Genomic DNA, 27,633 nt, shown 5'->3' on the forward strand with positions numbered 1-27,633 from the left:
CTTGTCTCTCTAACTTTGCCACTTAAACTTCTCAACCTTGTCGCTCTGCTTGATATCTGTGTGCTAGGCCACTATTTGGAGTCACTAAACTGGGTCTCTGTGTCATGTTTGTGCTGTTGGCGCACAAACATGGGTGTAACGCGCCTTTGATTTCAGCAGCGTTCAGCACGGTCTTTTATTTTGAAAAGTGTCTCAGGAAGCTGGCGGGATATCCATGCTCACTTGTCACAGCGGTGTCAGCTCATAACGAACCCCAGTGGCTGTAAAAGGCAAACGGAGTGTGGAAGCGCAGCGGTGCAGAGTTGTATCAGACACATGATGCTCTATGAGGACATCTTTGACTCGCTTCACTGAGATAAGATACTCGAGAATTTCGGACGTTTTCATTCACCTGTTCTCACATTTCGACTTTTTCGTTTGTTTTTTTTAAGTTGATTATTCATTTCTAATGTTTGACGTGTGATGGCTAACGCATCATCATCGCTTGATGTGGGAGTTTTGTTTCTAATCGTGGTGACAGCATCTTTGACCAACGGTGAGTAGTGGTCGGTCCTTGTTGTGTTTGTGTTTTAATGAAGCAATGATCACACAGACCAGCTGGTGTGCGTTATTGTGCAGCAGTGACTGACAGGTCACAACAGCTAGATCAAAACATGCAATTAGACTGAAATCGATTATTATAACATTGCAATTGACGTCATGATATCTATACAGTTTTAACCTTTTTAAAACACCAAAAAAATCCCACTAAAAGTGAGCACATGTTATGTCTTAGATCTTTTGAAAACTCGTCGGTGTTTTGTGACTCCAACGCGTTCGGTATTTTTATTGTTTTGAATCACTAAAACAAGAAATTCACTATTTAAAGTTCCATCAAAGACTCCGACTGGGACTTTAAATATATATATACATATATTTTCTCTCTGAGACAAACTCTACTCTCAACAGAATTGACCAATTACTGTTATGAAACTAAAATATGTAACTATTTATGCTTGATTTTTTTTTAACTACTCTAGAATCTGGATCTTTTGTAACCTTTTCAAGCAGAAATGTAATATACATGCATCTATAAAGAGCTTTTCCATGCTTTACCAAACGCTGTTTCAGGTTAAGACTATGAGAGGAAGCTCTCATATGCTGTAATCTTGCAGGTTCTTCATTTAAGAAAGATGTGAGCCAGAGGAAGGAGGTGAAAGCATTCGAGCAGAGCGCACGTCTGCCTGGCGGGGTGGAGGATCTCGCCACTGTTGCTTCCCACGTTGAGCCGTGTTCTGACTGCGAGCCACCATTAGCCAGGAGGCGATCCAAGAGGTGCACATGTTACACTTACAAAGACAAGGAGTGTGTGTATTACTGCCACTTGGATATCATCTGGATCAACACACCGGAGTAAGTGTCCTTCTCCAGGCATTCTCAGTTTGCACCAGTTTTTAAGCAAGTGATGTGTGTAGCTAATGTCTTATTAGGTTACTATAGGTTACTAATGTGTTGGGCATCATGTTTCTTAGTGTGCACTGTACACAAATAATACAGAGACAAGAAATCAGATGTTGATACGTAGAAATTAGATTTCTTTGATCATTTGATCTGCATCACTTCTTACTTTAGCTACATTTTCAGAGTCTTTGTGATCTGGGGAGGCCGGGTGCTGTAGTTTTAAAAGTCGAACATTTCTTCTTGATATAGGGTTTCAGCGGCTCAACAGTTCAAGGCCTCCTTTGTCTCGTGTTTTGCTTCTTAATTGGCTGAATGTTTTCGCAGGCCAGGTTAGCTGGCCTTATTTTTTTTCATATTAGCAATGCTGTTGGAAAACATGTGGTGAGATAGCCGGGCCCAGAAGGTAGCAGGCACCCCGTGAAAATGTCTTTCAAAGTGGGCCCCTCCCTGTCTACATTATACTGGATGCTTCACACAATTTGGACACATAAGATTTTATCTTGTGAACCAAAGCCAAACATTGCTTGAATGCAGTATACATTTTCCTTATGAATTAAATTTCAACTGCAAATATTTACTCAGCCATTTCACATTTTACTGATTAAATTAAGCACATTTTCTGAATAACTTTGCAGGCAGAGAGGCATGCTGGGAAACGCTTGTACTTCATGACCTTCCTCCCTGTAATTTGTGCAAAATGCCCACAAACCTTTTGATGTCAACTACGCAGGAATTATTTTTTTGGAAAGTATCTTATAGAACAGTTTTAAATTGTGTTTATCAAGCAAAGTAAAAAAGTGGAAGGAAGAGAGCAGGATGAAGATAGTGTAAATACTTTGGATCTGAGCAGCGTTGGCAATGACTTTAGTGAATGCAAGGAAGGTCCAATAGATAAGTTCTGCTGGGTGAATAGTTTGTGTATTTGTGAAAAACTGAAACATTGTTGCCAATTGGGGTCATGTGATTGTTCATTTTCTCTCTATATGCATTATTGTAGGGTCTAGCTAACAATATAAAGTGCCTTGATGCAACTGTTGTTGTGATTTGGTGTCATAATATCATGGATGCTGGCGAAGAAATGTGCACTGCTAACAAGATTGATGGTTCTTCTCCTCTTTCGATTTGATGAAATTGAAAATTTTGATTGGTCAGCTGCCAGGCAAAGTTTGCACTTCACCTCAGTGCATTTAAAAGAGCTTAATACCAGAGACAACAGCATTGTCCTCAGATCTTGGTTACAGTATATTTTCTCTTTGGATGGAAGAGTTTTAACTTCCATTTGTATAACTCTGACAATTCACTGACCAATCAGACTGGCTGGTTGCTGTCTCATTCCCATTAAGTTTTCCGTTTTGTTCTTTGTGAACATTTTTCTTGAGTAGCCATAGATCATGAAATTCCTAAATTCTGTTTAGAACAGACTTTAACAGTACGATGGACCCCTCCCCATATTTACTTAGAAAACAAGGAATCTCTCTGGGATTTTATTATGCCTTTGCTTTATGAGATGTTCTATAGAGTACTTTTTCCCCCCAATGGTGACGGTTTTTCCAGTAATTTATTGCCCCACCTATTTCGAAACATGTTGATAGCATAAAATTCAAAATGACCATATATTTATTTTAATATATATATATATATATGTATATATATATATATATATATATATATATATATATATATATATATATATATATATATATATATATATATATATATATATGCGGGAGTATGGGGTGTCTGGCCCATTGCTACGGGCTTTTTCTCATATGTCAGTATTTCCTGTGTCTTTGTGAAGTGTAGCGATTCCATATAATCCGTAAAGGTCTAGACCCTGAGCCCTCTGGTATTTTAATTCCACTGAGGATTTCTTGCAGGCAGCAGGGGAGGGCTGTGTCCACCTTTTGGCCATCTTGGATGTTTGGATTGTTTATAGGTAGCCTTGGAATGTGAGATAGAAAGAACCCTTTGGAAATTTACTCTAAAGTTGAATCTTAAAACAGAAGAAACGGGTTGTCCAACACCAATCACATAGGTTTGACTAGCCGAGACTATTGTTTTCCTTCGTCTGTTTTTCACTCATTCGGCATTCTTGTTCCTTTATATTAGCTTAACAGTCTTCAATTTGAAATCTCTAAATATTGCGCTTTTCTTTCCACAGCTGAACTCGCTTTGAACCTTTTCATCACTGATAAGTGAGAGACAAAGCAAAAGCTCATTCACCTGCAACAGAAGACATTAACTAATGCCTATCTGCAGAGTAGTATGTAGATTTAGCTGCCTTTACTGATTTCAAACAACAGGCCTCAGGGCAAGTTTAGCAGTACCCAGACGTAATGTGTTATGAGAATGTGTGTAGTGGGGTGATGGTTAGAGCCAGGAGGGGAATGGTATCTGGTCATCCATCTACTATCAGTTCTCAGATTTTTGCTTGAAGTGTGGCCATCAGCAGCAGAGTAAAAGCTGTCAGCCTGGTTTCAGTGCAGAGCAGCAACTGTGTCCTGTAACCACATGCAGAAGTACATGTGATCAATAGCGAACATCTGCGATGAGATCAAAGAAGCTCCTTTTCTCTGCAGTAACACCTTACAGATGAAGCCTCTGTGTGTCGGCTTTCTTCCTTTGGTACCTGGGCATTGTGCCATGTGGAGTGAATCAAGATGTCTTTCCTCTTCACATGTATTGCAGATATTAATCAATACTGGCACAGCAGGTTCAGAGCTCCCAATTTTTAAGCAGTGGTGCAGCCAGAAATGTGACCAGGTGTGGACGAACAGGCCAAACTGTTGAAACTGTGGTTTTTGTTCTGAAGGGATTTGATAAAATATAATACTCCAAGTATCCAAGTTTCTCGATTACAAAACTGTTGCATTTTGTATTATTGGGTAGGTTTGGTTCTACATACATGTACAGCATCTGTTACTGTTCAATTTGTTTTCTATTTAAGTATAAATCAACATAGTCTCAAATCAACATTTCCATTGTCTCCTTCCAGTCACAAGCAACCTGTCTTGGGTCAGAGGAAAGTAGGCTAGACTAGATGCATAGATTACGGGTAGGGTTACGATAACATTCACTCATGTTATGAAATTTCAACTGTCTGATCTACCCAAATTAATATGTTTATGACAGAAGAACTGCAAGGCCAAAATGCATGCATGTGTGACACTTAATTTGCAAAATATCAACGGTTAACTTGCTCGCTACTAGGGCTGCCACAAACGATTATTTTGATAGTCAACTAGTCACCGATTATTTTTGCGATTAGTCGACTAATCAGATCATCCATTGGACGTAAAACGTACAGCTTATTGCACCAGCAGCATCTGCTCTTATATAACTATCATTAGCTTACAGCTTTAAGTGTTTAAGGTCTGTGCTAACTAAAAATAAAGACAAGATGGTAGTTTATTAAATTTTAATTAAATTTGCAGATTGTTTCGGTGAAGTTTAATAAACTCAGACGATTTACTCAGGAACAAATAAAATACTGAAAAAAGCCAAACAATAAAATTTTTAAGTTATCTAAGTGACTTATATATATGTTTAACCTGAGTAGCGAAAGACGGCGGTGGGTTTGAAAATGATCTGGTGGGAATCCGGTGTTCTCACGGCTCTAGTGAGCCTAGCCCCCGGCTAGCTATCGAGCTAGTGGGTAACAGACGTCTCTGAAAACTAGGGTTGCCAACCGTCCCTTAAAATACGGAATCGTCCCGTATTTCGAAACAAAAGTACACGTCCCGTATTGAGCTAATAAGGGACGCACTTTGTCCCGTAATACAGTGAGAATCAAAAGTAGTCTATAACTGTTAATGGAATTAACGCTTTGTTGGAAAGCATAATTCCCAGCCCCTCTCCTGCTTTGTGACCAATGAGCTGACAGCACACTTACGAGTATGACAATTCAGATTACCACTCATCTCATTGGTCGAGGAAAGGTCGCTTACGGAGAAAATACCGGAAGACAACAAATGACCACAACAAGAAGCATGGCCAACAGGGAAACAAACGCAGACACTGCGGTGCAAGTCTCGGACGACAGTACACCTAAAGCTGGGCAGACACTGTGCGATTTTTTCAGTCACGTTATTCAGCTCCTGCTCAAACTGCACGATTGACTCGCAGGGGTTAGAAGTTCATAGGTCACGATGCAGGTCTCACACTATACCGCCCGATGCTCTGATGCGACCTGAGTGCTCACACTGTGCGTCCATAAAATGAAGGTTATAACAGAAAATCTGTCGCGCTCGCTCTCTCTGTCTTTCACTCACACAGACACACCACCACCATCAACTTTGCTAAATTGCTAATGAAAAACATTGATCGGGCAGCTGTGACTGAGCAGCAATGTAAATCCAACTATTTTCATGGTTGTTGTGGTCGTGATAATTTTGTGATGCCACATCGAAAAGGCTCGGATGAGCTTTCCAAAGTTCTACAAGTTGTGCCTCCATCACCGACGTTTACGTGTTTGCGCGTGAGCAGTGTGAGCGGCTGTGGTGACACCCTCACGAGCGATTGATGATCGGGAGCTGGTCATGAGGTGTTAATCACTTCTCGTTACCCCACGTATACTACACGATGCACGATGAAGGCCAAAATCGGTCCGATCACTCAAAAATCGGCTCAAAATGGGCCTAAAACCGCACAGTGTGAGCCCAGCATTAGAGCAGCAATGTTTGTTCCCCTCAGACAAAGGGAAGAATGGGAAAAGGAAAACACCTGGCTGGAAAAAGTTAAGATGGGCATGTGCAATGAATATCAGCGCTATGTGGCCAGAAGTGTGATAATATAACTTATTTTGTGTAATAAACAACTGCAAGGATAGATGATTACAACAAATAGATGACTAATACATAAAAGTAATACATAGATGAATAATGATGATGAGTTAAGATGCGTAATCATCGGAGCAAGTGGGTTTACAAACAGGAGCAGCTGATTAGCATTAGAAAAGCTGAAATAATACCTCAACTGAAGCCAATTGTACTAAATGCACTAAATGTGCACTGTTACAAGAATATTTTTCTTTCTATTGTTTTCTATTATTTTAAGTTAAGCAGGACAAAGTTCTTTTAAAGAAAGATTTACTTATATTCTCAAAAGTTAAGCATGACAGGCTTCTGTTTAAGAAGGAGACCTGTTTTATTGTGTTAATGTTGTCATTTTGAGCTAAAAATAAATGGCTAAATGATCATTTGTTTCACATGTGTTCATATCACAAAGAATACACATCTACTTAAATCAAATTCAAGTCAAATGGTTAAAAAAATAATTTCACACACAAAAAAAGAGCTAGAAAATTCACCACACTGGGAAGGGTGAAGACAATTGGGTCGCCCGGCCCTGGCCACGAGGTGCCCCTTATTTATTTTTCAGGGAGTTGGCAACCCTACTGAAAACATCGGAGCGCTTTTGAAAATATGCGGTGTCTTGATAAACTGAGCAGATATTTGAGGTTTACACAGCTACATTCTCACCTGAAAATATGTTAAACGTTTATTTTGTGACCCAGAAAGAATAATAAGAGTAATATTAAAACTAACTAGCTGCCGCCATTGTTGGAAACTGAGCAGGGCTGTGCTATGAATTCTGGGACACAGCTGCTTCTTCTTCTTCGGGGTTTAACGGCAGCTGGCATCCTTGTACATGCAGTGCTGCCATCTTCTGTTTCAGTCCGTTATTACACTCTTAAATCCTGCTACTTATTCCTGCGTCTTTTGTGATCTTACAAAGCTTCAAACGACGCGTCGACTATTGAATTAGTCGTCGACGATTTTGATAGTCGACGTAATCGTGACTAGTCGACTAATCGTGGCAGCCCTACTCGCTAAACATAAAAACGAACTCAGCCGTAAATGGGGATATCATTGAGGAGGTCAAGGGTCATCCTTAGACATCAGGCATTGGGGTTTACTTTTAACATATCACTTGGCAGTAGTCTGCAAACAGTATTTTATGTTTTGGGTGAAATTTCACATGTTGAAAAGGTGAACATAAGTGATTGGACTAAAATTAGTTTCCTAAGGTTTTATGCCACCATCTTGTTAACTGTAATAACAGAGTTAGATTTTGGTGCGTGCCTCTGTCTGTCTCAGTCATGTATCATTTTTGTTACTACTAATGTGAAAATGTGTATGATGCATGGTAAGACCGACCTCCATCCCAAGTTGAAAGGCAAAGATCAAACAAGTGTGAGGTATGCATGCTGTCAGAAGTGTAAGATTATCTGGTGACTTTAAAGGTTTAGGTGTAATTAATGTGTTTATAGGGGGTGAAGTTGTTGGGGCTCGCTTAAATAAATCACAGTTATGTTTTTAACATTGCACTCCAGATTTATGGATGTTCAGAATATAAACTAACATCAGTCTTAAGCATGGATGCTCATCCTTTTTCATGTAAATGTTTCAACATTTTTTCCTGTACTGTATCAGAAAACTAGTTTATAAAGATATACACTTTGTAGAGGGTTTACCTAAAGTAGAACTGAAAGAACTGCAATAACTGGCTGTGGGTCTTTTACATTTCTACAGAGGAATTTTAACCCAGCCACCTCAGCCCGAATGCCATGTTTTAAGCTCATGTCACAATATGTCAGTTTGATTTAAGTCCAGGCTTTAACTTTAACCACTCCAAAACGTTCATTTTGTTTTTATTGAGTCAATCAGAGGTGGACCTGCTGTTGTGTTTAGGGTCACTGTCCTGCTACACAACCCAAGTGCGACTTGTGCTGCAGGGCGTAAACTGATGGCTCGACATTCTCTTTCAGGATGTTTTCATTTGTGGCAGGTAGTCTATGTCCTATCATCACACTATCGCTGCGATGTTTGACTGTTGGTATGATGTTGTTTTTATGAAATGCGTGACTGGACACACACATTCCAAAAAGTTCAACTTTTCTCTTGTCAGTCCACAGAATATTAAGTCTTGGGGACTATCGGTATGTTTGTTGGCAAATGTGAGATGAGCCTTTGTTTCTTTTTGGACAGCAGTGGGTTTTGCCTTGGAACTCTTGGATGCCATTTTTGCCCAGTTTCTTTCTCATTGTTGAATCATTAACTGTGACCTTAACTGAGGCAAGTGAGGCCTGCAGTTCTTTAGATTACTTCTCAGTTCTTTTGTGACCTCCTGAATGAGTCATCAGTACACTCTTGGAGTCATTTTGGTCTGCTGGCCACTCCTGGGAAGGTTTACCACTGTTCCACGTTTTCTCCATTAGTGGATAGTGTTTCTCACTGTGTTTCACCCTTTCCAGACTGATTAGATGTCAGTGATGACAGTTTGTTTTTGGCTCTTGAGGTTGTTTCATGGTACGATGTGTTGCTTTTTCAGATCTTTAAGCCTACTTCACTTTGTCAGACAGGTTTTATTTAGGTTATTTCTTGATTCAACAGGTCTGTCAGTAATCCACCCTGAGTGTGACTAGTGAAACTGAACTTTAATTAATTACGTTTTTTGGAAAGTTAACTCATGATTTAACAAGAGAGCACAATTCAGCAGGGTAAGGGCTATACTTGTGTTTTTATTACAACATCCTGATGTCAGCCTGTTTGTATCTCAAAATATGATGACTTCAGCCTGTTATGGTGTCACCGTGACGCCATCATATTGAGAAAATAAAAAGTTTGTTGTACAGGTATCTCCAGGCACTTTCATTTGAAAAGTGACCTCAGGCGCTAACAATAAAGATCAAGGTCAAATGCTTAGCCAACCTTGGTACGCATAGCCTCAAAGGTCTAGTATATTGTTGTAAATTTTGAAGACTGTCCATAAAAAATTGCAGGTAAAGTAAAGCTTTGACAGATTTTCACACTTGGTTTTATCCTTGACCTGATTTTCACCAAAATTAAATCCACTCGAAATGTTATTGTTATCTACCATCACACAAAATTTGAACATAACATCATAAAACTGTGGATGCTACACTGCTAACATGCTAGAAAAACAAACAAAGGGCCAGGCAGGTTTGGATAGTGTTTTTTTTCCCTTAAGGCAGCTGTGGCTCAGGAGATAGAGTGGGTCATCTACCAACTGGAAGGTCAGTAGATTAATTAGCCGGCTATTTCTTTCATCCCACGATTTCCAGAACTTGGAACAATTTAAACAAACAAGAAACAAACAAGAAATGTTGTGATCGTACGCGGTTAGGGTCATCGGTGAAGATGACTTTGACCTCAGAGGGTTAATGATAGAAATCAGCTATGTGGAACAGCTATTTTCCTAAATGTATGAGGTCTCATCATGTGGGGAACTTTCAGGCTGAGTTCATTACTCTACATAATCATACATACAAGCTTGTTTATGTATGTGGCTGACTTTATGAAAACTCAGTCACCCGAAAAAGCTGTTTTTTGCAATACCACCAAATCTGTAACAACTGGGCCTCTGGAGAACTTCAAGACATGTTGAGGAGCTAATTTAGCCATTTAAATCTGCTGTGTTGGATCAAGGACACATAAAACCTGCAGGACAGGCCTGGCTTTACCTTACCACAACCTTATACTCACGATGGGTCACCAGTAATCTGGTGGATGCAAAAAGGTTAAATACTCAGAACTAGAGTAACAATCAGTCAGACTGCACTTCTCTCTCCAGGTAGAGTTTACCTGATTTTACCCTCAGGGCTCAATTTCACTGACAGGTAGCATTCCTGCTCAAGTTCAACACTCAAAGCATTTTCAATTAAAAATATCATTCACCCAGTTACACACACAGTCATATGACTCTCGCACTCTGATGGTTACATTGAGGGCAACTCTGGGTTCAGCATTCTCCGCCTCGACAGGTCGACTGGAGGAGCAGAGGATCGGTGCATCGACCTTCTGCAACACCCGAGTCACAGCCATCGCAATAAATAATACTGTATATGTTTAATAAAAGAAAGCTTACAATGACAAAGATCTGTACCCAGACATGTGACAAAGCCATATCATTAAACTCATACAGAGGTATGGATAATGTCTTCTACACTGACTCTGATTTAAAACCCTGATGCAGATGCATGTGAAGATACTGACTGAGTTCTGTGTGGACAGACCGTCTCTCCTTTCGGAAGTCAGTAGATGAAACATTTTGTAAGAGAAAGGATCACCCACATGCTGTTTCTGTTTGTAAGAGTAGAGAAGAGGAGGTTCGTGGTCAGCGTGACGCCCCTCCCGCAGCACCACAGCTTATATTGTTCAAGAGACCCGCTTCTGAAGTTCAAAGGAAACAACATGTTCACTGTGAAGTGATCTGTTTTTTCCAGCTCACACTTTATAGCAGTTTACAGCTATTTAGGGAGACTCCAACAAGACTGGACAGCAAGGTCAACATGATGAGTTTACATGTACAGCGTGGTTCTAACTGGTCTGGTTTTTGTCATTTTTTGTTGTAGTACTGATAGACAAACTTAATTATGGAGATCTGTGTTTGACATATCAGGGGAAGAAAGAGAGGGGATTTGGTGACTAGTTTGGCCATCCACCAGATGGAGGACATCAGTTTAGGGTTGTAACACTGGAAGCGATGGGCGAAAAAGCCTGTAGGAGACCATAGTTTGTGAAATGTGAAATGCTTTTTTATCATGTGCATTCTAACACTGACTCCACACCTAGAAACCTGGTTGCCTGTTGCGAAGTTAAAATCTCAGTGAAAAAATTTGTTACGTTAGTCAACTTATTTGGAAAAGAAAAGAAAGTGAACGATTGATCGATAGATGATAAATTTAAAACATGAAAAAAAAACATGTTATTAGGGTGCTGCCAAGATACCCTTATTCCTCAATGACTTTATATCTCTGGAACTTTACTATAAAAAGCACAGGGCACCAGTAGTGGACCATCAAACTCTGGTCTTCTAAAGCAAATGCCGATCGGGCTCCACTAGAGGACGCCGGGTCCTCAGGCTGCCCTAATGAAGTCTGTTTGTAATCGTCTCATTGTTCCCCCTCTAGTGCACCTGTTAATTTTATTAATACCAAAGCAGCTGAAAGTGATTAAAGTTAAGATTAACTGACTCTGATTAGAAAGTGTACAAAGTTGAGCTTGTTTTTGATTCAGTGAGCCTTCACGACATCTAGATGGAGTCGTTGTAGGATAACGGTGATCAGTCACAAAAACTTTGGATTTGCAATGAGCCTTTCCTCTGAGGTGTTTCATGGACCCAAACCACAGCAGCATAGCAGTGTAGCTGCCTCACATCTTTTATATCAGCATTTTATATGGGCCTGTTCGTTTGACCAGTCCATTTTTGTCTGGCTACGGTTAACAAAGAAAAACAAAACATATATTAACAAAAAACTGCAATAAATTTGCCTGATATCAGAAAGAATTAATCTCCTTCCATCTTTGGATTAGCACTGCCTCCATTCTTTGGCACTGATGGCTAATCACTAGTGCACTCATTTTTCAAAGGTATGATCTGTTTTTCAGTTTTTATTAGGGATTAGTAAAAATATGAATTTTTTATTTTGGACTCGTAGGACATTGTACTATTTGACTTTTGAATGTTTTTTTATGTGAAAGTTCAAAAACATAAAATATAACTTCAAGCTCAAGGAATTAAAAACTAAGTATCTCTGGCTGTCATCCTAAATGTATAAAAAATGCCCACAAAAGAGAAAACTAACATGGAATTTGGGTTCAAATCATTTAAAAATGCATTAAAAGTTATAGCTTTTACTTTTGCTGCCATCTATTAGATTTTTGATATAATATATATATATATATATATAGAAAAACGCCTGAAAAAGCAGCAGTTGAGGGCATTTGCAGTTAAAGCCTGACAAAACATCATGAAAACAGAAACTAAGCATCTGGCAGTGTCCATTTGTTCCAGACTGAAGCCAAAACTTGCATGAAGATCTCTGTTTCCATTTACATTAATTTGTCCATGAAAACAGAGAAACTGTGCAAAAGTTTCTGTACTTGCTGATATATCATTTTTGTAGAAACTGAGACGTTAGTGCATCTTTATTGTTTCATTTCAAGTCCAGGAAAAAGTCGTTATGTTTCTCTCCTTTTTGCTTTTCTCCAAAAACAGACAGAGTTTGGAGCTACGTTTGGGACTGAGGTTGGAGTCATAGCCATGGATGATTTAAAAAAAACCCAAAAAGCTAGCGTGGTGTTGCCTTTTGTTTTATACATATGCTCAAAAAGCATTTCCAGAAACTAGAAAATGTTACAATTCAAATGAAGTCCTATACGTTTTCACATTACTGTCTGTTTGGTCTAAACCAGGGGTCGGCAGCATGCGGCTCTTTAGTCTTTATTTTGCGGCTCCGCGTGGTTTGGGAAAATAAATTAGAAGTATTTAGCTGAAGTGTATTTTATTTGTGTTTAGTTCTTTTTTACCTTGTAGTTCTAAATTGGAAGATTATTGTGATCTTGAAATATAAAAATAAAATTATATTCTATTATTTTTTCATCGACCAAAATAAGCGTCACACTCGCGGAAGCTGGTGTACCCGCCGAAACGCCGCGCATTTATCGAGACTTTCAACCCCAGGTAGGCCAATTATGGATCCACATTATCAGCTGTTCTCCACCGTGAACTATGTTAAAACAACCACCGCTCACGCCTCACAGACGACAGCTTACAGTCCTGCGTAAAGATGAAACTGGCTTCGTACAGCCCCGACCTGCAGACGCTGTGCGCAGAGGTTCAGGAGCAGAAGTCCCATTGTAAACAGACCTGACGATGTTTGCATGAACACGCTTTTCAGCATCTCTTTATTGACCACTTTTCACACGCGGCTGCACGCATGGCTGCAGCTTTTTTTTTTCCAATTATTTTTGTAAAGTCAGGTCAAGGCTCCAAAAGCCCAAAGGCGATATAACAGTTTTTGTTTGCTGGATCGTTTTAGTTCAGCTTTCCTTTTGTTATATTTCTTTAAGAGTTCAAAATGTGTTAATTACATAAATAAAATGTAATTTTCTCTGTAGCACTTCATGGATTTCATAAGCAGCAAACTGTAGTTGTTCAAACAAAGCATAAAGGTAAAAAAACAATATAGTGTTATCTTTCATCCTAAAAAAAAAAAGAGGGTCACTACACTTCTTTCATTTCTCTGACATCCATCCTCTGGCTCAGCAAATCAGACAACAACCTCATGTCAATTTCAAAAAGTATTTGTGGCTCCCAGTGTTTTCCTTTGCGTGGAAACCGGGTCCAAATGGCTCTTTGGGTGTTAAAGGTTGCAGACCCCTGGTCTAAACTAATCAGGTGAAAATTTCATGAAAAGGAACAGATATTAACTGAATCCTCAACTTAGATGGCTCACCTGCTTGATGTTAAGAAGTGAATAACAGGGATATTTTTAGGCAGCAGTGTCGTGTTGTGGTCGTGATGTGCTGGATTGAATTGTTCCGAAAGGTGTTTTATATATTCTGCCCCCATTTTTTATCACAGAGTTGGAAGACAAAAATTAGAACCACCACAGAGTACCTTTACCCTCATATAACCACAACAGAGTGTAAGCTGCACCCCTTTGATGCAGAGTCAGAGAATAAACATCCCAAGGCCAGGATTATGCTTGCTTGTGGACATGCACACAGGCAGCTGGGGAAGCCACAGAGTAGCTGTTCTCTTTTGTTCCATCCTTCAGGGTGCATGTTGGTGCTTTGTAGTGTAGTGTCTCTGCAGTCACAACAGGGGGCAGGTGATGACAAAATTCATATCACCCAGTAAAGTGTACTTGTGGAAACTGTAACACTGATGTATGCTTCCAGCTGTAAAACTCATAGTTCTGTGGTCAGTAAGTGCATTGTGTCTGCTTTTCTTCTTTTAGGCACACAGTACCATTTGGTATGTCCAGTTACCAGGGTTCCCTGCGTTTAAGACGCTCCACTAGGACCGAGCGGGTGAGGATAGGGGTGGAGGCTCAGCGCTGCGCGTGCTCACAATACAGCGACGTGGACTGCATCAGCTTCTGCAAGATCAGGTAGAGGTGTGATACGAAATAAAACAAATGAATGTGTTGTATGCCAGTATTATTCTATTTCTTTAAAAAAAAAATTAAAAGGTCTTAAAATGTCTTACATTTCCCAAAATGTTGCTGTAGTGCAATAACCTACCTAACAGCACAATTTTCATCCTCTTCTGCTGTGCCATAAATAACTTCACCACAGCATCCAGATGGTTCTAGCATGCCGGAACAGAGACAGCATAAAGAGGAAGTAACACATGATATACTTGGAAGACAGCATTGAATCATCAGCTTTGTTCACATTCGGTGACAGATATTTCCATCCATCCTTTTCTGTTCTTGTCCAACTTAGCATCACAAGGGGTCTGAAGCCTACTGCAGTTGTTATAGGTGGCCAGTCTATCAGCGGATGAATGATTTAGCCTCCTGTATTTAGTGAGCATCCTGGGGATGCATCAAATTTACACCTCTAACTTTACAGCACAAGGAGCTCAGGGGACATGACGGAAGTGGAGAGCTGAAAAACCTGAACACTAGACTGGGAGTGCAAAACAGCCAAAACCTCTTACTGGGCATAAATATAAAGTGAATACACAAAGTGAAAAATTAAACTGCAACCAAACAAAGACTCAAACTGAAACACGGGGTCAGAGATCCAGGATCATGACATCGTTCTTTTCCAGTGCAAAGGAGTTCAACCTTACTGTTACCTAATTAAACTTATTCAACTAACAGATATATAATTCAAGAGAGGGGCCTGAAAACTGAAGGCTCTGCCTCCCATTCTACTTTTAAATACTCTAGGAACAACAAGTAAGCCTGCAGTGCGAGAGCGAAGTGCTCTAATAGGGTGACATATAAACAATAATAATGATTGTAATTATTTTCAGTATTTCAGAAATGATCCTCTTTGAATTTGACTTTAAGATGTGTGTTGTTTTTCCACAGTCAGACGAGACCACACACAGCATTGCCAAAAACAGACGAGAGGACAGCAACTCAGCGGAGTGGCCCTGCTGTGAAATAAGTGCATTAAAAGCGGCAGGCCTATGAACTGAAAAGTGGTTACACATTCTAAGACATAGCGTGTATGTCTGCGTTTCTGTAGGTGGATATCTTGTAGTGTCTTGTCATCAGACTGAAGGATGTGTAACACCAAAGGTGCTTGCACAAATCTAAAAGCCAGCAATTCCACGTTCCACTAACAGAATCTCCGCCCCTCTTCTCTCCTGCCAACCTCTGCTCATCTTTCAGAACTTGCTGCCTGTGTCTGTTCAGCAGGTGTGCATGATGGTTTCCATTACTCTGACACAACTGAAGCTAGTGGCTGATTTGTGCGGACTATAAGACATTTGGTTGCTCACACACAATGTGGATGCCTCTGCTCCAGGGACATCACTGAAACTCCATGGCAACATTGGCACAACATCAAAGCCAGGAAGTCAGCATTACTTTCTTTTTTTTACAAATTCAGTTTGTCACAGTTACTGAAAGAGTCAGGATATCTTTTTTTTTTTCTTTGTATCATTACATTAAGGATGTTCTTTATTGTAAAGCACGTCTGAGATTTTTGGAGGTAACAGAACTGAAAACAAAAGTTAGCAGTCTGTTTTATAAGCTGAATCCATTCCACGGTCGTGTGTGTGTGAAATGTGTTCCAATATATAAAGGCTATAAGTTATTTTTCATACAAACCAAATACGATAGTAAAAGTGTGTGATAAGATGTTGTATATAGATATATCTGATTATTCTAGCCAGCAAGTCTCTGTATTGAAAAATTTAGAAAAGTACAAAAGTTTGTACCACAAAGTAAATTTAAGGTGCCACTTCTTTTTCGTCTGTTTTTCTTAACCTCTTAACATCCATCATACTGGCAGTAATCTTTTGGGGAGTACTGGCAAGGTTAGATTCACATCTACTCTGTTATATTTACCTCTCTGGCATAGCACATGGAAATCTAATAGAAGATCTCTAAAGCCAAAGTGCATATAAGAGAGTTGATTTCAAAGTTAAGATGTTTCAACTTTCTAAAACTATGCTTTTTTACCCCGTGGCTAAATGTCGACTAACTAACTCTACCACTACGTGGTTAACTGGCAGTCTGGTGGATGTTAAAAGGTAAATGACTGCACCACGGAGTAAACAGCTGACCACCTGTGCAGGACGGATGTTAAAATAACTAAAACGCAGATGAACTCGGACAAATGGAAGACTTCTTTGCTTCATGTTTGAAACATTCTGATGAACATCAGGATTATTTAAAGATATTTAAAATAAACTTGATACCTAATTAACATGTCTGATCAGAGGCTCCGTTACACAGGGATAATAAACTGTTGCAACTAGCTGTTGTATCTGTTCTGATAAAGTCAGCACACCATGTTTATTGTATTGCACAGCGAGGTCAGCACTATTATAAATATTATCCTGCATTTGAGTAACTGACATACAGAGCTATGCAGCATAACTTCAGAGAGCTTTAGCATTCATATTAAATCTGCTGTATTTATGTCTCTGTAATAAATAAAGATAAAATATTAAAACTGTGCATGGTTTGTACATGCCGATGATTCCTAGACAGGGTAACATTAATGTTATATAGTATGCATATAAAATTATCCCAAAGAAGTGCCAGTATTTGCCGTATATGTATTTAGGCATCAGTCAAGAGTAGTCAAAAAACCTTTGTGTTACCCGTCAATAGAACTTAGCACCGTTCATACTGTGTCGTAAAGAATTTCACTAATTCTGAAGAACATGAAGTTGGGTAAGGGGCATTGCTCCATGCCAGTGTAAGAAGCAGTCAACACTGTGTGAAACTAGGAACACTGCACATGTTTGTGAAAGATGGATCTGTATTGCAATTTTCCTGCAAAAGAGTAAAGAAGGATTTGCATCGTGTCACACTCCAGCAGACAATGTGTACTTGTTGTCCTGTTGAATGATGGCTTGGATCAGTAAGTGCTATTAAATGGGTGTGCAGTGACTTTTTCGCACACAAGAGTTTTGTCAAAAACACTTCAGACTTGGTTTTTAACCATGACCACAAAGATCTCCTAATCTTTGTTGTTTTTTTGCCCAGCCTTAATTATGGTTTACGTGGCATAAACACAGTCTTAGACGTACCGTGGAATGACAGTGATTACTGACCGCCTACAGCCTGGTTTCTGAAATAAAAGTTTTTAAAAATCAACCAAATTTTATATCTCTGCCAATATGCCACTCTTAGCAACATGTAGTAACAAAATAAGGCAGTTTGTGTTTTAACTGGAGATGCAATTAAAATCCAGGGATTGCATTACACAGTTCCAGTAATGGTCTGCACTTGTATACGGTGGTAATTCAAGGTACTTGCATGCCATCTGAACAACATGGGACCTTACCCAAGGGCATTAGCCTTACAGCCCCCCCCCCCGACCCCACATTAATTATATCTGGACAATTTTCCTCATTATGGCAGAGGAATGTACCTTAAGCATATAAGAGCCAGTTCTTTCGTATTGTCTGTAACTTGTGACTGCAGGATTGTTGCCAACACAACATATTCAAGAATGTTCCACATAAATTAAAGTACCCACTTCTTTGCCCACACGGGCTTGTAATGACAGAACCATTCGAGTACGAGTGATAAATAGAACAATTATGTGACTAAATTAAAAAAAAGCTTGTGGTTTGTGGTTGTTCCTGATATTGGCAGAGGACAGTCTCAAGCCAAATAACAAGTTAAGACACCTGGGAAAATGCTGGAGTCAGTCATGGAGTAAATTCATTCATGTTGGTTATTCTTCAGCGTTTTTCATTATGTTTTGATCTTTTAATAATACATGGTATGAGCATTGCTTTGAAGATTTAATGAACATAGCTCTGAGGAATGTATTCTATTGGTACGGACAGATGTTGTGTTCTCAAATAAAACTGTGAGAATAAGACTATGAGAAGTTTTTAGTGCAAACTAAATTGTGTTTGCACAATACTGATGGCACACACTTAACAGAAACCCTCTCACATTTGGAAATGTTTACTTTTTTGATTAGATGGGGTATTCATGTTTTCCTTTTAACCCAGAAATACATTATTGTGGCGCACCCATCCTCACTCCTCGGGTGGGAGTGGCTGGTGCCCGGTAGGGGTCGGCATCCGTTCCTGCTCCCCAGAGGAGGGCCGTTGAGCAACAGCCAGGCCCACCACCGGCCCAGCCAGAGGTGGAGGACTAGGCGTGCGCAGCCGAAGATGGACGTCGTGAGTGCTGCGTCGCCGCTGCTCGCCACTTGGGTGGCCTTCGCTGCAGGGAAGGCGGATGCACCTGCAATCCGCAATCACGCCTCACCGGCGTAAAAGTCTGTGACTGTTAAATGTGGTTGTTGTTGGTGTTTGTAAGTTCGGCTGGTGGCTGAAAAGCTGCAGCTGTGCAGGAACGACAACCGTGTATAGAAGCGAGTCAATAAAAGTATGCTGAAAAGCATTGAATTGTGGACCGGTCTGCCATGGAGTTACTACAATTACATTACAGTACATTACTTAATTACTCACTCAAGAAAGTTATTCAGAGGGCCCGGTGGCGCCAGTGTCTGGCAGCCTCGCCTCTGTCAGTGCGCCCCAGGGCAGCTGTGGCTGCAATGTAGCTGCCATCACCAGTGTGTGAATGTGTGTGTGAATGGGTGAATGACTGAATGTAGTGTAGTGTTCCTCACGGGGATGACACTGATAGCTTAGGTCAGCACTGACCTTGCATCTGATAAAGACCCTCGTGAGGCTGGTCCTCAAACATCTCCACCCCACGGTGAGGTCTTCGTTGGATCCGCTGCAGTTCACCAACCAGCCTGGCTTTGTGAGCTAGGTGCCTCCTGCACCAAGCTCTGACCCACCTGGGGAAGCCTGGACATACTCCGAGAATCATGTTCTCTGATTTTGCCAGTGCTTTTAACACCATCCAGCCTGGACTTCTGAGGGACAAGCTGAAGCTGTCAGGAGTGGACCACCACCTGTCCCAGTGGATACTGGACTACCTCACTGAGCCCCCACAGTATGTGAGGACACAGGGCTGTGTCTCTGACAGGCTCTGCCCGTCTCAAATTACCCCAAAACATCAAAGTCCATAATGTCTTCCATGTGTCTCAGCTGAAACCTGTCATCTCCAGTCCTTTTTCTGTGTGTACACACCTTCCTTGGATTTCCCTCCCTGGAGTGTTTGGTGAACCTGCCTGAGCTGAATGAATGTGGAGTGTCTTGTATTGTGGATATTTGGCACTCCCTCCAATGTGATATTTACAAATGGTGATGGGAAATTGGGCCTCCAGGGATCCAGGGAGGAGGGAGCGCCAAATATCCAAGACACTTTGAACACTCCACATTCACTCAGCTCAGGGAGGTTCACCAAACACTCCAGGGAGGGAAATCCAAGGAAGGTCTGTACACACAGAAAAAGGACTGGAGCTGACAGGTTTCAGCTGAGACACATGGAAGACATTATGGATTTGTAATGTTTTGGGGTAATTTAAGATGGGCAGAGCGGGACCTAATAATAGAGTCAATAACAAAAGGGCCAATAAAGGAGAAAATCTTTGGGCAATAACACGAGTAGAAAGCCAAACTTGCTGATCAGGACTGTACAGGATCAGGGACTTAGTTGCAGTCCACCATTTATTCTCTTCCTTTGTGCAGAGCAGAGCAGCCTGGATGGCCCTCCAGACACGGTGGCACCTGCGGAGATGACATTTAACAGATGGAACAGAGAGCTCACCTTCGAGGGATAGGAAGAGATGAGGTTGATAGCCAAGAGATGATTCAAATGGAGATAGCCAGGTAGCAGAAGAGGTCATAATGTTGTGAGCATATTCAATTCAGGACAGCTGAGAGCTCCAAGTGTTTGATTAGTAGCGACGATGCAGTGAAGGGCAGTCATCAGTTCTTGGTTGGGCTGCTCTGCCTGGCCATTGGTCTGGGAATGAAACCTGGAAGATACACTAGCCGTAGCACCCACGGCCGAGCAGGACACAGCCTACACGTGTGAGGTGAACTGGGGTCCCGGTCAACAACGATGTCCAACAGTATGCCATGAAGCTGGAATAAATGATTGGTAAGGAGTTTGGCGGTCTCTAGGCATGAAGGGAGTTTAGGCAGAGCAACAAAATGTGCAGCCTAGGTGAACCAATAAGTCCAGTGACAAAATCGAATATAGAGCATGCTAACACATTTTCACAGACATCCTTGATTAGTATAGGCCACCAGAACAGGTGCTGGATGAATGTTATGGTTTGGTTGATTCCAGAGTGACAAGAGAATTTGGCGATGTGTGCATGATGAATTACCTTGGAATGAGTGGAGGACGGAACATAGATAGCCAACTAGATGGACCATTTCCAGGATTGGGTTCGGCTTGTTGAACTTAGTGGACAGTCGACTGAAGCTGGACTGTTGACTCATCTGAGAGATTATCAGAGGTGGTGAATTGCTGGGAGAGAGCATCCGGTTTGACATCCCAGGACACAGTCCTGTAAGTTATTGTGAAATTAAATTGTGTGAAGAATTTAATTTCCTGGCTTGACGAGCGTTGAGCCACTTGTCCGACTGGAGGTAAGCCAGGATCTTATGGTCAGTCCATACAATAAAGGGATGCTCAGCTCCTTACAACCAATGCCTCCATTCCTCTATGGCCAGTAACTCATGATCCTCCACATCATAGTTGTGTTCAGCTGGGGAGAAGTGACAAGAATAGAAAGCACAGGAATGCGCAGTACTGTCCTGTTGTTGAGAAAGAACACCCCCCAGGCCTGAGTCGGAGACATCTCCATAATAAATTGATGGTAGAGGTCAGGTTGAGATAGCGGTCAAGTTTTCTGAAGATGGGACTCTGCAAAAGCTGAAAAGCAGACATCAGCAAAGGCAGTGGATATTTATTTTCTGCAGTGATTGTGCTGAGACCCGGAAATCAACAGATGGATGCAGAGTTTTATCCTTCTCCACAACAAACCCCCCCCCACAAAAACTCAGCACTAAGTGGAGAGAAAGAGAGTTGAATTATGCTAGCAGCTAATGAATCCTTAATGTAGTTCTCCATGCATTCACGTTCAGGTTTGGGTAAACTATGCAGGTGTCTAGAGGGTATGGGAGCGCCCAGAGCAGATCTATCGCACAGTCATACAGTCTATGTGAAGGAAGAGATCCAGATCCAGACCCAGATCATGACATACAGGAGGAACAGATATAAGGTCAGGTGAGTCTGGAGAGAGTGAAGGGGGTGTGAAGTGGAGAGGTGGATTCTAAACAAAACTGGTCGCAACGATTCATGTGTCCTTTGCTGAACCTCAGGGTAATGGTAGGTGTAGTGAGTTTATTTTATTATTTTACTTTAGCTCTCAGAGGAGGTGGACGCACTTTTCTCCTCTCCCTTATCTTTCCTGCTAGTTCTTATGTCCTTGTCTAGTCTCGTGTCTTTTTTGTATTACTTTCCCTGGAACACTCTCTCACAGTCTGTGTCTAAAACCTAAAAGAGAATTATGGATTTGATCAACTGGTCTCTGAATGCTATTGACACCCTTTAACGAGAATTCTGGGCTCGGGAGAACCCGAGTGCCCTGGAGGGACTTTCCCTGCTGGATACACGATGGACGGGTGGCAGAGGATCGTGTGCCTGGCGGGACTGTCGATCGAGGACGCTGAAGATATCTACCTATTCGGAACCATGATAACAGGGTTCTTGCTGATCGGAGCTGGCTTGGCCCTGGCTTATCGGAGAATTAAGAGAGCGGAACCGGCTGTTCAAACCCCCACAAGGCTGCCCGCTGGGATTGGAACGACAGGTGCGACTTCTCAGAAAGGGCTCACTGAAGGCAGCATGGTTAAGAGCTTGGAGGCGCTTACGACTGCAGTGAATGCTCAGAATAACACCTTTGAGCGTATGTATGTTGGATTACATCAGGAAAGAATCAACTCAGAACAACATCTCTGGGCGGAGCTGGATTACACCTCGGATCAGTTGGCTGCGGTCGTGAGGTCTCAGAATCTGCTATGTGAGCAAAAAAGAGTGACAAGACCACAGAATCGACGGCTAATAACATCACGGAGAAGCTCGCAGCTATTAACGGGAGACTGAGAGACCAGTGTCGGAGTGTTAAAAAACAGCTTGAAATTCTCAATTACCATCATAACCCGGCTACCCCTTCGGCGCCAGCTCAAGGCTGGAGCTGAACAACAACTCCCTGATAACGACTGTGTTGAGTCTGTTCCTTCCCATTCCCTACAAGGCCACCTGGGTTGGCTGGAAGACTGTTTACTTAGCCTGGCAGGGCGAAGGACACTGTCTCAGCTGAACTATGGACACGCACACACATACATATACTGATACTGATAAGCACTCACTGACGCATCACCCTCTCTACCCTGGATCCAACGCCACCTCCAACGCTTACCTCCCCCGTGATGTGGACATCGGGTCAGCTGGAGGCGCAGTCGAAAGATTGCAGCGGTCCCAGATCAGATGTACACACTGGAACTCTTTCCCATGTTGCTTGTCTGTGTTTATTGTGTTATGGTGTGTTGATACCTGTGCATTGCTGTACCCAAATCCTCCACCATCTCCTCATTGAACGACTGGCGACCTGTAGCCCTGACCCCCATCGTAAGCAAATGCTTCGAGAAGCTGGTCAGGGACTTCATCTGCTCTGCACTACCCGACTCACTGGACCCTCTACAGTTCGCATACCGCCACAACAGGTCCACTGATGATGCCATAGCCCTGACACTACACACTGCCCTGTCACACCTGGAGAAGAGAGACACGTATGTGAGAATGCTGTTTGTAGATTACAGCTCAGCATTCAATACCATCGTTCCCTCGAAGCTGGACAGGAAACTGCAGGATCTAGGACTGAGCAGCTCCCTCTGCAGCTGGATCCTTAGCTTCCTGTCTGACAGACGCCAAGTGGTCAGACTGGGCAGCATCACCTCATCCCCCATCACACTGAACACTGGTGCTCCACAGGGGTGTGTACTGAGCCCTCTCCTGTACTCACTCTACACCTACGACTGCACGGCCACTAACAACTCCAACATCATTGTGAAGTTTGCGGACGACACTACAGTGGTGGGTCTTATCACCAACGGTGATGAGACGGCTTACAGGGAGGAGGTCAGCGCCCTGACCCACTGGTGTCAAGACAACCATCTCACCCTCAACGTCGCAAAGACAAAGGAGTTGATAGTGGACTTCCGGAGGTGCAGAGAAGTACACACCCCCATCACCATCAACGGCGCTGCTGTGGAGAGAGTGAGCAGCTTCCGGTTCCTTGGAGTACATCTGGCTGAGGATCTTACGTGGTCAGTACACACAAACAAAACAGTGAAGAAGGCGCAGCAGCGCCTCTTCTTTCTCAGGAGACTGAAAAGATTCGGCATGAGCCCCCGCATCCTCAGGACCTTCTATCACTGTGCCATTGAGAGCATCCTCACTGGATGCATCACCACCTGGTATGGCAACAGCACCGCCTACAACTGCAAAGCTCTCCAGCGAGTAGTGCGGTGCTCTGAACGGATAATTGGAGGTGAGCTTCCCTCCCTCCAAGACATCTACAGGAAGCGGTGCCTGAGGAAAGCGGGGAGGATCATCAAGGACTCCAGTCACCCCAGCCATAAACTGTTCAGACTGCTTCCATCAGGAAGGAGGTTCTGCAGCATCCGGTCCCGTACCAGCAGACTGAGAGACAGCTTCTTCCACCAGGCCATCAGACTGCTGAACACGTCATAGACACCTCACCTCCACTACTGGAACTTTAACATTATGCACTCCATACTGTACAGTAACGCCACTGTTTTGCACATGTCTCACTCTGTATATTTTATTTTATATATTCTATTTATTGTTTACTCTATTTAATTTGTAAAATATGTGTACACACACACACACACACACACACACACACACACACACACACACACACACACACACGTAGAAAAATATTTAGTATACACATCCAGAAATGCATATACTATTATATATTGTACATATATTTATTAGTTTCAGATGTAGCCATTCTTGTATTTTGCTTGTTTACATTATTGTATTTTGCACAACTCTGTTGCTTGTGAAGCTCGCACACAAGAATTTCACTCACATGTGCTGTACCAATGTACCTGCACATGTGATGTGACAATAAAAGTGATTTGATTTGATTTGATTTGATTATCCTTTTGTGTTGCACATTTCAATGTTTTTTTTCCTCGCTACCTGGCCTGACCTGTCTCCCCAATGTGATGTTTGTATTGTATGTACGGTCGGCAAGGTCTGTCATCTCGGTTGTGGGCAAAAGACCTGCAACTGACAAATAAAGGCTATCTCATCTCTCATCTCATCTCATTTACAGTGATAATACCAAAGTGATATATACAACAGATGATGGGGAAACGGGGACTCCAGGGATCAAAGGATGAGTCAGAGCAATAACCAAAAAATCCAGAAAAATGCATTTCATAAAAGTGATAAATTAATTCTCATTTTCATGGATGAAATAAGTATTTGCAAATCATGCTTTAGTACTTGGTGGCAAATCCTCCAATTTTGTCCAACTCCTCCTTGCATATCCTCTCCAAGTCATTAATGTGGAAACTGACTAGGCCACTCCGAGATCTTAATGTGTTTCTTCTTGAGCCAATCCTTTGTTCCCTTGGCTATGTGTTTTGGATCATTGTCATGCTGGAATACCCACCCACGACCCATTTTCAATGCCCTGGCTGAGGGAAGGAGATACATGCCCCCATCCATCTTCCCTTTGATTCAGTACAGTTGTCCTGTCCCCTTGACATTCCCAAAGCATAATGTTTCCACCTCCATGTTTGACGGTGGGGATGGTGTTCTTAGAGTCACAGGGAGCATTCTTCCTCCTCCAAACATGGTGAATCATTGGGATGTACAGTGGTAAACTTCAAACATTTCTGTAAATGTACTTTCTTGAGCAGGGGTACCTTGTAGGCACTGCACGATTTCAGTCCTTCACGGCGTTACCATTTTCTTGGTGACTATGGTCCCAGCTGACTTGAGATCATTGATCATCAGTTCCTCCTGAGCAATGTTCCCTCTAAGCTGCGCACGTGCGCAATTGCGCACTGCTGGCACGTCTCTGCGCACAGAAAATTTGCGTTGCGCACAAAAAAAATCTAACCTGAATTGAAATTAAAATTAAAACTTTAACAATTCTGTTTTGCAGTATTAGTCAGTGACTGGCTGCTCCCGTATGGGATTAGAACGATGCCACCTTATCCCATAGTCCAGCCAATGATGCGATTCACATTCGTATATACGCAGCTAATCCACGTCGTTGACAGGCTATGACAGCGTCCTTATGTGCCGACACCGGTGTTTTAGCGAGCAAAGCGGCGTGGCTGATGTGGAGTGAAGCCACGTTAATGACAACGTGTACAACCACTGGAGATGTGAGCAGGACAGGCGGAACAATTGATGGAAAAAGTGTGGACCAGAGGCGGAGCCAGACATTTGAAACACCCGGGGCTTAGCCCTAAAGGGTAGTATGCATGTGGGATTTTTATTTTTTATTTTTTTTTTGGGGGGGGGGAGGGGGGGTTACAAATGACTGAAAGATTAATTGGCTCTGTTTTGAGTTTTGTTCAAAAAAGAATGACTTCATATAGGGAAAAATATATATCACATATGCATCAAGGCAGAACAAAGTCGGGCTGTATCAAGACACGAGGACTAAACCCCAATTCAACCAGACCCAGAACTGATCCGGAATTAAAACAGGACTACAACAGTTCAAAATCAGGAGTACTGAGGATTTAACCAAGACAGAACCAGAATCAGAACTAGATGATAGTAGCACTAAAAATCATCATAGACCTGCACTACACTTATCTTTTAATTCTACCGAAGTACAATATTTAGATTGAGAAAAGTTTATATAATTATTTATCCTTGTTGTGCAAACAAGCCTGCATAACTTGATAAATATACAACTTGAAAAATAACAAACCTAAAAAGAAACACTAGGTACGAGATACATGAGGACCTATGATACGGTGATACTTTTGGTAAACAACCATTTGACTAACATGTGTGTCTCACCTGCTCTTGTTCATCTCTGTTCTGTCCTCATTCTCCATCTCCCTCTCTCTCCCCCTCTGTTCCTCTCTCTCCCTCTTTGTGCTGACAATCATCAAATATACAGTTGAAACCACATATTTATGTACTCTTCAGATCAAAACACAAACACTTTTTTAATTGTACCATCAAATCAGACTAAATGTTTATCTTTTTAGATTGATAAATATAAAAAACATATTTGTTAACTTTAAGAGTAAAGTGAGAAACTATCTGTATTTCTTAATTGTAAATGGCACCAAATTGTATTCAAACTGAGCCACACTTATGGAGCTCCACAGTTCTGTTCCTGGTGTTTTGGTTGACATCTCTTGATGTTCCCATGTCACAGAAACAGGCTCTGTGTTTTGCCTTATATGCATCCACAGCTGTGCCACCAGTTTACTCACATGGACTCTACTAACCTATCAGAAGCTTCTTCAGCTCAGAATGGAATCTTCTGCAGTTTCTTATTAATTAACAATAAACTTAGTGTACATGTGCTCCTAAATTTGATGAAAGTGATAAAAAATAAACAGCTCTGTCTCTCTTTATTCTGACATTTAACTAATTCAAAAGATATTTCAATATTTATTTATCCAAAACAAAACAGGTTTACTTTAAATTGATGTTGTACAGTAAAAAATGTTCTTGTGTTTTCCATAAAGTGTATGTAAATATCTGGTTTAAACTGTGAATATACTGCTGTGTATTGAAATTCCTCTTGTTTTGCATAGAAATATACTGAACAACATACAAACCATAATATATGAAATACTACCAGAGTTTTTTCTTTGAAAGAAGCTCCTTATGTCCATTCTTGTATATCAGTGCATTACTGAAGCCGATTTATTTAGCCGTGGAGGGAAACAACTGAAAATATGAAATAAACACACATGTAAGCTAAGACTCTCTAAAAAAACAGCATTGTTGTTGTTCGGCTTTTCATTTCGCCATTTGTTATATCATTGAAGAGAAAGTAACGTAATATGGGTCAAGTGATCAGTTTGACATCAGTCTTTCTTGATACACCGTCATATTTACATTATTTGTACAGTATGAATGATTTGCTTTGGTACCTGGTCAAACTTCAGTTCTCTTCTGTCTGCCTAGCTCCCCAACAGCGCACTCGCAGGCTGCAGCTGCCCCGCCCCGCTTAGTGCCTGAGTTCGGATCATACCAATATTAGGGGGGAT

The 27,633-nt window shown here is 41.6% G+C and overlaps 1 protein-coding gene and 1 long non-coding RNA gene across 2 annotated transcripts; one reads left to right on the plus strand and one right to left on the minus strand.

The window, feature by feature from the left end:
- Positions 1 to 245: 245 nt before the first annotated feature.
- Positions 246 to 16,897, plus strand: LOC309706789 (endothelin-3). The gene is made up of 4 exons (XM_082533631.1): positions 246 to 535; positions 1,155 to 1,392; positions 14,210 to 14,362; positions 15,296 to 16,897. Exons 1-4 carry the CDS (start codon positions 463 to 465, stop codon positions 15,372 to 15,374), a joined length of 543 nt encoding a protein of 180 aa, XP_082389757.1. The 5' UTR covers positions 246 to 462; the 3' UTR covers positions 15,375 to 16,897.
- Positions 14,369 to 27,592, minus strand: LOC309706800. Its single transcript, XR_014276798.1, has 4 exons — positions 27,517 to 27,592; positions 27,219 to 27,310; positions 26,423 to 26,503; positions 14,369 to 14,562 (listed from the first exon to the last, which is right to left on the minus strand). It is a non-coding gene; the product is annotated as an uncharacterized lncRNA (long non-coding RNA).
- Positions 27,593 to 27,633: the final 41 nt, after the last annotated feature.

This window comes from Aulonocara stuartgranti, assembly GCF_965226115.1.
Source record: "Aulonocara stuartgranti genome assembly, chromosome: 5".
Classification (NCBI taxonomy): Eukaryota; Metazoa; Chordata; class Actinopteri; order Cichliformes; family Cichlidae; genus Aulonocara; species Aulonocara stuartgranti.

Excerpts from the sequence above, each read along its gene's own strand:
- LOC309706789 (XM_082533631.1), top strand. The coding sequence starts at position 463 with ATGGCTAACGCATCATCATCGCTTGATGTGGGAGTTTTGTTTCTAATC. Across the intron at positions 536-1,154 it reads GACAGCATCTTTGACCAACG|GTTCTTCATTTAAGAAAGAT; the intron begins GTGAGTAGTGGT and ends GTAATCTTGCAG. Across the intron at positions 14,363-15,295 it reads ATCAGCTTCTGCAAGATCAG|TCAGACGAGACCACACACAG; the intron begins GTAGAGGTGTGA and ends GTTTTTCCACAG.